Genomic DNA, 11,037 nt, shown 5'->3' with positions numbered 1-11,037 from the left:
AAAGTCTGGATATTTGAAATTCCAGATTTATACTTAAAAAATATTTTTGGAAAGATTTATTATAATTTTTAAGAATTTTATGATTGAAAGATAAGAACTATTTTATCAAACTAATTTCTCCTCCTTCCTGGGCTTAGGAAATTTTAGAACATTTGCTGGCAGTAATGTATTTAGGTACTACTATACAGAGTCATCTTCAATTCTAAGAGTCCGCTCATGTGAATTCTTTGTTACTAACATGTAATGCAAAAGTTTAAAAAAAAAATTTAAATTACACAAATCAAAACTGTTGCTTGGTGATTTCAGTCAAGCTTTTTTTTTTTTTTTAATTTTGTCAGTATAGATTCAAATTTATGATCTAGGTATGTTTTGAAAAACATATCTTTAGTGTTAATTTTGATTATAGCAATAATACTTGCATACATATATATTTCTTTATATACTGAATGTAGTAGGACAAAACAAAGCGAAAGATAGCTGTTTGTGAAAGAAAAGCAATGTAGGGGATCTCTGGGTGGCTCAGTGGTTTAGCGCCTGCCTTTGGCCCAGGGCGCGATCCTGGAGTCCTGGGATCGAGTCCCACATTGGGTTCCTGGCATGGAGCCTGCTTCTCCCTCTGCGTGTTTCTCTGCCTCTCTCTCTCTCTCTCTCTCTGTCTATCATAAATAAATAAATAAATAAATAAATAAATAAATAAATAAATAAATCTTAAAAAAAAGAAAAGAAAAGCAATGTAGCATCACTGTTAAGAGTGGATTTACTTCTCTGGGGGTTTTACCTTTCATACCAATGAATAGGCTTAAAGTACTATGACTCAGTCTCTTAAAGGACTCAAAACCTAAACTGAGGAAAAGTTTGTAAATTTAACACAATGTAAACAATTGGAAAAATGCAAAGCAAATTCTGTCCTGTACATACAAACGAAGCATACCTGCAGCCCTATAATATTTAAGATGCGTTGGATCCATAAAGAAAGTTATTTTTGCACAGATATAAAACCATGTCATCTTTGGAAAGCTGAGAGAATAGCTCTCCACCTTAATTTAAAAGCAATGGGAAAAGGTACAGCAGAGGACCTTGGACACATAGCCAAGGGCTCCAATACTTTGTTATTCTGAAGGCTTTCAGAAACCAGATTTCTACTCTCTGGATAAATAGGTATTAAAGGGCTGCAGCAAACTTATACATGATATTCTTTTTCTTGGCTTCACAATTTTAGTTAATATATTGGCTTTTTGGTTTAATTCCAATGGCACAGCTCATAAATGCAGAGTTTTTCTTCTGGGGCAGGGGGAAACAATCATAAAATAAAAATCCTTGACAGCCTGTCTGTTCTATTATAAACTGTAACACCCTATCTAAGAAAGAGAAATATCCCAAAGGTTGTGTGAAAAGAGGGCAGTGCCAAAAAAAATTTGGGGACCCTTTCAATAATAGTTTGAACCATATATTATTCCTTGAGAAATTCCAGTTACAGTAGCATGAATGTGAGAGTTATGTGATTTGGAGAAATAGAGAACACTGAATGAACAATTTCAGAGACAGGGAAGAGCTGTTGGCACAAATATTTATTTGCAGCAATGCTTATTTTCTCAGCCCATGAGGTGAAATTTCAGTTTGTTTATGAAAACTGGCTATTCCGTTCTCTGGGCAGTGCCTGTCTGAATGTTTCTGTATGAATGAAAAGCTCATCTCCCAGGGAATAAAAAAGATAAGGATATTTAGCAATACCCTCCTCTTTTTTTCTGAATTTTGTAGAACTGGCAGTCATCTGATATATTGAAAATATATATACTTCCTCAAAAAAGTCAGGCTAGGTTGTCTGAATATATTTTGCACGATAGACCCCTCTGGCAGTGTTGTGTTTTTGCACAGCTTGTGGGGGAGAGACTGGACTAGCTTCCTGGTTTCATTAGCATAACCCAGCCCACTTCCAACACACGCCCAGAACTACCTCATTAGCCATTGGGATTGGAGCCAAAAACATAAGACTACAGTGAATATAAGGGGAATTACTGGCGAAAGAGCTCTAGACCAGCTTAACACTGAACCCATTACTTTTCCAAGATCAGAAAAATATTACACTAACAGGAACCATTTCCCCGTCTTGTTCAGATAAGGAGTCAAGGTTTTAATCTATCCCTTTTATCTAGAATAATTAGCTTCACCATAATAAGAGATAGAGCCTGGCTGCATGTATTTAAGTGCTTCTGTTAATCTCTCTCCCCCTCTCTCTTTCTCTCTCTCTTTTATTGATTTATTTTCTGGATAGCTTTGACATTGAAAACCACAGACGAATTGGAGCCTGGCATTGAAAGGAGGTGTTCTGCAACGATTTTTTTTTTTTTTGCCTTGTCCAAAGAAGTTTACTTCTACAAGAGGTAATCTGAAAAATGACAGGGGCAAAGAGGAAAAAGAAAGGCATGCTGTGGAGCAAGATGCATACCCCCCATTGCGAAGACTTTAAACAGTGGTGTAGAAGGCGCCTACCTATCCTGGAATGGGCACCGCATTACAATCTCAAAGAAAACTTGCTTCCAGACACCATGTCTGGAATAATGTTGGCAGTTCAACAGGTGACGCAAGGTAATGTACTGCATTTGATTTTCCTGTTTTATGCAGAATGGATGTCACTTTGCTTTCTTGGAAGTGTATTATGACCCAAGATCTATAATTTAGCTAGTGAAATGGATAGTTCATTTTTCTGGAGAAATAAGAACAATTGAATATCTGTATACAAAGGCTTTCCTAATTGTCTGGTTTTGTTTTTGCTATTTTTGGAAGCTATTAGGCACTGAACCAGTTTTTGAAAGGCATTATTACGTATTTGCAATGTTAAAATTCATACTATGTGAGAGTAAAAGATCAGTAAGGGTGCGAGAATGAGTTTTTATAGCTTGACCTTACTGATATAGTTTCTTTCTTTTACGGAATCAAGCTATAAAATATCTCCTGGCGTGCACATATCGTTTGTAAACCTGATTAGCAGCACACAATTACCTGTTGTAGCCTTGAGAGTTGCTATAAGCAAGGAACAGAGCTTTCTGTACATAAAGGAGGCTCCTTGCCAAGATCATTATTTGCAAAGAGAATCCTGTATGTCCTTAGAGCTTATGTTTTACTGTGCATGCTGATTTAATTCTGTATCACGTTACGTACTGTATTTATTTCTCAATAAGAAACTTAAACTGGTGAGAAGTCTGAGTTTAACTTTCCCAAAGCAGATTCTAAATGATATCCTGGATTTAGATAGGTGCTTCTCTTGGTGAAAGCTGTAAGTTAACTAATAGGTGTGTGTGCGAGTGTGTGTGCGTGCGCGTGCGTTTTCCTTAAAGGTGTATTTGTTGTTTTATTATTAGTGGTTTTTTTTTTTTTTTTTTTTTTTTTTTTTTTTTTGCTAATTCAAGTAGTAATTTCCTACCTGTAGCAAGGAAAAGAACTAATTTCTCAATATTGAGCATTTGGAACACTTTCCTTGGCATAGACTGTCGATTTATATTTCCTTGTAGCTTCACTACATCCCTGGCTTGAACTATTATTCATACTGTTAAATTATAAGCACTCTTTTAATTGAATTATTCTGTAGCTGGAACAAACTGGTTTGTGTATTTGTGTTTTTAGTATGATTAGGAACATCTGCACTGGTGGCTTTACTTTAAGATCCATAATACTATCATACTTTATGGGATTCTAGTTCCCTGAATAGTCTTACATTACATTTTTAATGACCATTTTGCCAATAGTGAAGCATGGTAATCATTAATAAAAGTGCGAAGTAAATAACAGATTAGGGCATTTTCAGCCTTGTTTTTATTCAATTTTAAATTCAAAATGAGACACTACTATGTACCTTGAATCTTAGTGATTGACGTCCAAGGGCTTTTTCACCAGATAATTTCAGTATATTTTATAAATTTATTTTTGCTTTAATTTAATGTATGTAAAGTGAAAGAAAAAAATATTTTTAAAATAGTTTGTTGTCTCATTTCTGTAAAATATTAACCTAATAGAGAAATTTGGGGATGTGATAAAGATGCCTGTGATACACCCTTAGTAATAGTGTTACGTACAAGTCCTTGGTAGTTAACTGTATGGCTTTCATTTGGATGTAGATTTTGAGGGATTTTGTTTTATGAGTCATATATTTCATTGGTTACAAAGAAACACATTGGCCAGCCCCTGACTGAGGAGAAGCACAAAGCTTACTCAGCCCTGTTTCTTGGAGTTTTGGATCTGGCTGATGATTCTCTTGGAAAACTACCAGTGATTGGACAAGGCTACATGAATTTCAGGGTTTTCGTTGATGTATGAAAGACTAATCCCCTAAAAGTACCTATTCCTTTAAAGACATTTCTCTCAAATTTTCTCAGGCTCACCCACTATGGAGAGATAAAAAATAAATTACCATTGTTATAAAGAGCACTGTGCTTGCTACACCCCTCTATTAATTATCTTCCTCTTTCCTAACAAAATCCCAAGAGACAGCAGTCTCTTCTCTATTTTCCGTATGAGAAAATGGAGGTTTAGAAAAACAAGCAATTTTCCTGGGACCTCATACCTGATAAGTGGTAGAGTTAGGACTTGATTCCAAAGCCAACACTTTTAACATTTTATGCTTTATGCACTGCACTGCCAAGATAACTAGACTTTTTCATTATACCAACGTTATTTGTAATAGAAGATACTTCTTGGGACAGGTATGAATAGTCTTCCCTTCAAATTATTTTTGCATTTAAGTTTCATCCCTGGAGTTTTTAGACTCAAAGGTGAGTGATGAGAGAAATGACTACCATAGAATATAGAATAAGAATGGTATTGAGATATCATTAGCTTCTATTTATGTGAATATGCAATCATTATCAGCTCTATTTCTTTAGGAAAATCAGAAGTAAAGGGTATTTTTTTAATTTTTGCATCATAACACAATAGAAACAAATACCTGCTTTCATTCTACTGAGGTTTTATTTTTTTTAATTTTATTTATTCATGACAGACACAGAACAGGGAGAGAGGCAGAGACACAGGCAGAGGGAGAAGCAGGCTCCATGCAGGGAGCCTAATGTGGGACTTGACCCTGGGAATACAGGATCATGCCCTGAGCCGAAGGCAGGCGCTAAACCACTGAACCACCCAGGGATCCCCTCTAATGGGCTTTGAAGCAGCTTTCCAGTTACTCAGCATAGTTGAATTATATGAAATTGTTGAATTCAACATTTTTTTACCTATAAATATGGAAAGTTATATGGTTCAACCCAGTAGTTTTTCATTCTTCTCTCTCTAGAAATGCATTTAAAATTAAGAAGAATAATGGAAACTGACCTTTGAATGTATTCTATATGTCAGACATTTTAAATTATGTCTTTTAAGTCCCTTTATTAAAGATTTCCCATTTGTTAAATATGGATCATTGTCAGTTATCGTCATATTTAACCCATTTATGGCATTTTCTGTATTGACTATATCCCTTCTAAAACTTTCTTCTCTTGGTTTTGAGACATTGCTCTTTCATTTTTCTCTTACTACCTCTCTAGCTTTCTCATGCTCTGCAGATTTTGCCTCCTACCCTATCCGCCCATTAAGCATTGGTGTCCTGGAGACTCAAACCCTGGCCTTCTTCTCTAAGAATGCCTTAGGCCATTAAGTCAGGATAAGAGGTTCTAACTACCATCATCCTGCAGATGGAACTTTCTTCTAAACCCTAGATCCACATATTCAATTGTGGAAACTTCTAAAAGCACTTCAGATGCAACATTTAGTCTTCTAAAACAAACAAACTGAATAGCACCACCATCCTAACCAGAATTATAATAATTAATAATAAGAGTAATTTTCAGGCATCAATGTGAACACTGTTGTAAGAATATTTGACGTTATATTATGCAAAGCTGAGTCTCAGAGAGAATAAATCTCTTGCTTAGAGTCACACAGCAAATGAGTGGAAGAGTTAGGATGTGCACTCAAGTAGTGTGGCTCCGGGGACTATGCTCTCATCTTGTACTAGACTGTGTCTTAGGGGGTCCCAAAAGTTATTTCCAACCCTTCCCTGTCTTGTGTTACTTATCCCACTAGCTCACAGTCAGCCACTAGGCTCTTCTATTTCCAGTCCCTGATTATCTTTCCAACCAGGTAGTCTTCCTCATGCCTCCTGCTGCAGCCATAGTTCACTGTCTGAACTACTGCAGTCATCATTTTGTGGGCCTTCCTTCTCTACTGTCTCCTCCTGTAGGCCATATTCTATACTGCAGTTAGAATGATTGTAAAAATCTGAACGTATCACTTCTCTGTTCAAAAATCCTCAATCCTCTCTTTCCTTCAGGATAAAAGCCCAGTTCTTTAGAATAATTTATTAGATTATTAATAATCTGAGCCCCTTGATACTAAGGTTTTATCAAAGAGATCTGTCTTCTGAGAATCCCTCTCAATCTCCTGGGAAGAGGTATGTTTTCTCCCTCCCACTCCCTCTGTGCTTTTTAGGTATCTCTATGATAGGCCTTAACAGATTGTATTATAATATTTCGATACAACCCTTTCCACACTGGTGTGTAGGCTCTGGAAACAAAGATAATGTTCTAATCTTTATATTATTACCAACTTGTATATTGCCTATTGCACAGAATTTTTTAAAAAGGATTTTATTTATTTATTCATGAGAGACACAGAGAGAGAGAGAGAGAGAGGGAAAGAGAGAGAAAGAGAGGCAGAGACACAGGCAGAGGAAGAAGCAGGCTCCATGCAGGGAGCCTGACGTGGGACTCAATCCCGGGTCTCCAGGATCATGCCCTGGGCTGAAGGCAGACACTCAACCACTGAGCCACCCAAGGATCCCTAGAATTTTGTTTTCAATAAATATCTGTTAGAAGGATTAAAAACAGTTCAGCTCCTGCAACCTCTGATTGTTCCAGAGTTGCATGTTGTCACTCAGGGAAGGAAAATAAATTTAAGTTCTTACATTTTCAGAATAAACGCAACGGAGATACTAATAGTAAAAAAACACATTAGAAATATGAGTCGTTAATTTCTTCCAATTCCCCTTACTTTCCTGAGGTTTCAAACTTGCAGCCCTCCAGACAAATCTGTTAAAAGGTGTATTTCCTTTGTTCCAAAACAGTGTTGTTTTTTTTTCTTCAGCCAACATCCACAAATATGAATAGTTCATATTAATCCAGATGCCTGGCTCCTCTTCTAAAAGGGGAATACATGGCTATACGGGGCTCACATTCCCATTAGGCACAAATCTGCTGGACTTCATTGAGGCTCCCCCCCTCCTTTAGACACGACACGCACTTTGCATTTTGCTACACTCTTCATCACTCACCTGTGCATCGCCACCCTTCCTGCTAGTATTCCTGTTACCTGCCCAGGACTCTGAATGTCTGAATTTTTTTCCTCTGCCAAAACATTTTCTAATATGTTTTATCAAAATGCCTCAAACTCACCCTCAATAAAACCTTTACAGAGATATTACATTAAGATTGCGTTCTTAATTTAGATCCACAGCACCTTTCCTAATCCATGTACCTGGATTAATGTATTCCAATAGACCTCATTTCTTTATAATCCTTTGTATTTTCTGTTAATTTTTTTTTTAAAAAGTATTCTGGGAAGGTATACATAGGCTTTGCTGACTGCTAAAAGGGAAGATTGCACCTGCCCAAGGTAAATAAGTAAAAGTATGGGTGTCCTCATTTCAAAGGAAGAGAAACCTTAGACCCTCTTTGAGCACGTTCAAATATTTCTTAGGAACAATTTGTATTTAAAAAATATTTAATAAATCTGGAAGCTCTTATCACTACCTTCAGGTACAAGCCATTAGAGTTTGTATCTACCGCAGTAGCCTTTAGCTGACGGTTTGTAGGACCAAATGTTATAGAGAAAATCATTGATTTTAAAACATGTCACAAACATGGTGGGCCCAGCTAAGCAGCATAAGACTCTGGTCTCTAGGGTATTTGGTTCACATTCTAGCCCGAATAAGCACTTGGGGGAAGTAATTTCTCTGTTTCCAACCTGAAAACTCAAGTGCTGAGACAGGGCGGAGACCTAAAATGCATGATTTGCCATGTAAGAAGCTAATCCACTGAGAAGGAATATGAGAATGTTTTGCCTTGCATTCCAAGGGATCACCTAGAAATTGTGTTCCCAAACCATGAAAATTTTATGCTGCCATAGGGTCGCCTGATGTTCAAACCACAGTGTTTTGAGCCGCAGACAAAAGATGGATATTCCTTATAATTATGCAGAATGTGTGGCATTACTGGCAGCAAGACATGTGTGTGGAAGCTGAGCTTCGCTGCACTCCTGAGGGCAGCTTAGTGACATGTGGGACAATAAGTGGGAATTCCTGAAGCATACTGCCTTGGGAAGATGAAAGGATTGTCTGGGAAGTTTCCCCTGCGTGGTCTCAGCCTTGAGAGCTCAGAATCCCAGCATTAGCTACGAATCTCTAACCTAACCCCCCTTAGACTCTTTCTTCCTGCTAGTAACTTTTCTCCAGGAACCAGGGCAGCAAAATATTGCTAAGTGAGTCTAAAGTATACTTGGCTCAACCCTTAAACAAATATGCCCACAAGCTAGTAACTCTTTGCCAGCTCTTCTCCTCCATTTCCCTTTATCCCATGACCCATCTTCACACTGTAACTCCAGGCTTCATTCGACATTTCTGGTTTCCTTTTTCTTTTTCTTAAATATAGAAAGATGATGATCTGTCCATCAAAGGGCCATTTATGTCCTTCTGCACTTAGAGGAATGCCCTTTATGATATTTAGAGTTGTTCACATGGAAGAATCATGACCTTCTTTTTTGGGGTGTCAGATCTTAGCAAGGTTTGCAACAAAATAGATTGCCAGTGAGTAAGAGGATAAAGTGTGTGGCCTACATATGAGTAGACTTCTATTTTTGCCAGTGAGGAGGCATCCTTACTTCTGTTAGTGACTATATCCATCTTTAGTATATGTGGTTTAGTATATGTATATATGAGGTTGTAATTTTGGCTCCAGTGATGGAGTCTAGGCTAATTAATGGGCCAAGTCCTCCTCAACCAGATTCTCAATCTTGCAGATCCATTGGAACCACCTTAGGGCTTAAAAGAATACTGATGCCTGGGCCCCATTATCAAGCAATTCTCAAACTTCTGGGAGGGGCTCCCAGACATCGAGGCATTATGTTTTTTTTTTTTCCTTTAAGTTGTTCCAGATTCTCTGTTGGGCAACAGTGTTGAGAACTGGATACAGACATACAGACATAGTGATTCATCTAGGGGAAGGGCTTGTGGCTCAGGTCTTGGTGGTTGGTACAATCCCATACATCAGGCCTGTGACTGGTTCAGGGATGAGATCTGTCACGTAGGCACAAGGCCATGGATTTAATATGCAACAAGTCAGTCATTCTTTTTTTGCTTTAAAATGGTAATGGTAATACAAATGACCTGAGTGATTCAATCAATCTGGATCCCGGGGTATGTGTGGATCTTTCAAGAAGAGATACCTTTGTATTGGGACTGCTGGTAGTGAGGATATTGTGCCTCTGTAGCTTCCCAGGGCCTCCACAGCCTGAAAAGGAAGCCAACCCAGCAAAGAGCATAGAACAGTCCTGATGACAGCTAGCACACCCTCAACTTTTTACTTGCATGTGCAAACACATTTTTTAATTGCTTAATTAGGTTTAAGTTAGGCTGCTTCTAATCACCTTAACTACACATTTGAGTGCTGCTACAATTTAAATGTATTATGCAATTTTTTTTTCTAATTCTACAGAACCCAGTGAGAGAAGTCCCACTGTACTTTTTAAATATATTTTTGTGAGAAGAGGAGTTTGAGGCTCAGACCACTAGGTGATATGCCCCAATTCTAGTACAGCTGAAGAGGGCTTCAGATCTGCATCAACCAGGCTCCATACCCACCCCTCACTGCCTTCTGTTCCCCAGTTCTGTTCAACTATGACAGATATAACCTGAGTGGGGGAGGGGGGGCTGACTGTGGGTGACAAGAATGCACTGGCCTCCCTTCACATCACGCCCTCAAATGTCCCTTCCTATGATAACATGTCACCTTGCTTGAGGAAATAAAACCCAGAGAGTCCGGTTGAGAGCAAAAGAGGGTTCTGCTACTGGGAAGATTTTCCCGTACCAGGGCTCCTGCTCTCTTCCTTGAGAGCTTTTCACTGCCCTCTGTTAGACTTGCTTCAAATGCGAGAGGGAGGGGACATGTGCTTTAACCCTGGACTGAGCATCAAGGAATAATAGCTTTTACCATGTGGCAGAGGGATCACACAGATCAGATGTTTGGATGAGACTTTACTAAAGATGAGGGGGCAATAAAAGTGAAAAACACAGTGCCATGGGTCTGTAACCAGGCTTACTCATCTTCACTCAGTTTATTCCCCTTCATCTCAGCTCTGCTCTTGTCTGTCACTGCAGATGCCATCTCTAACCCCAACCACCCCTGCCCAGAGCAACCCTGCAGACGTTTATCCTTTGCTATTCTGAGTCCAAGAGAAGAGGGCCTACCTGGAGCTCTAACTTTTCTGCCACTGGCATTGTCTGCCCACCAGGCAAGACTGCTCCCCTCTGTTGGCCATGAGCTCCGCAACATAGGTCCATCTCAGCTTCACACCATTTCTATAAATAAAAAAATACAATAGCCTGTTTCTCCAGTCTTTGTTCTTGATCATCTTTTTCTCTGTTTTATTTCTCATGAGCTAATCCATTACAGGGGACTTGGGTGGCTCAGTGGTTGAGCAGCTGCCTTTGGCTCAGGGAGTGACCCCGGGGTCCTGGGATCGAGTCCCGAGTCAGGCTCCCCGCATGGAGACTGCTTCTCCCTCTGCCTGTGTCTCTGCCTCTCTCTGTGTGTCTCTCATGAATAAATAAATAAGATCTTAAAAAAGAAAAAAAAAAAGCTAATCCATTTCCGTGACTGCCACTTTTCTGCTGGTGAATTGTAAAAATATATTTTTAGCTCAATTTTCTTTTTTTTTGTACTAGATATAAATATCCAGCTGCCCATTGAACACCATCTTAATGTCTCTGAGGGACATACT

The 11,037-nt window shown here is 38.6% G+C and overlaps 1 protein-coding gene across 1 annotated transcript in view; it reads left to right on the top strand.

Annotated features, from left to right (window-relative positions):
* The first annotated feature begins 1,976 nt into the window (after window positions 1-1,976).
* The window catches only part of SLC26A7 (solute carrier family 26 member 7), a 112,962-nt gene continuing 103,901 nt past the window's right edge, over window positions 1,977-11,037 (top strand). Inside the window, exons 1-2 of the mRNA XM_072803951.1 lie at window positions 1,977-2,128; window positions 2,273-2,586. Of these exons, the coding sequence (XP_072660052.1) occupies window positions 2,394-2,586 (193 nt within the window). The 5' untranslated portion in view covers window positions 1,977-2,128; window positions 2,273-2,393. The remainder of the gene's footprint in view (window positions 2,129-2,272; window positions 2,587-11,037) is intronic.

Source organism: Canis lupus, chromosome 28, assembly GCF_048164855.1.
Source record: "Canis lupus baileyi chromosome 28, mCanLup2.hap1, whole genome shotgun sequence".
NCBI classification, from domain to species: Eukaryota; Metazoa; Chordata; class Mammalia; order Carnivora; family Canidae; genus Canis; species Canis lupus.
The sequence above is the reverse complement of the archived record's forward strand: the minus strand, read 5'-3'. Positions and strand labels throughout refer to the sequence as shown.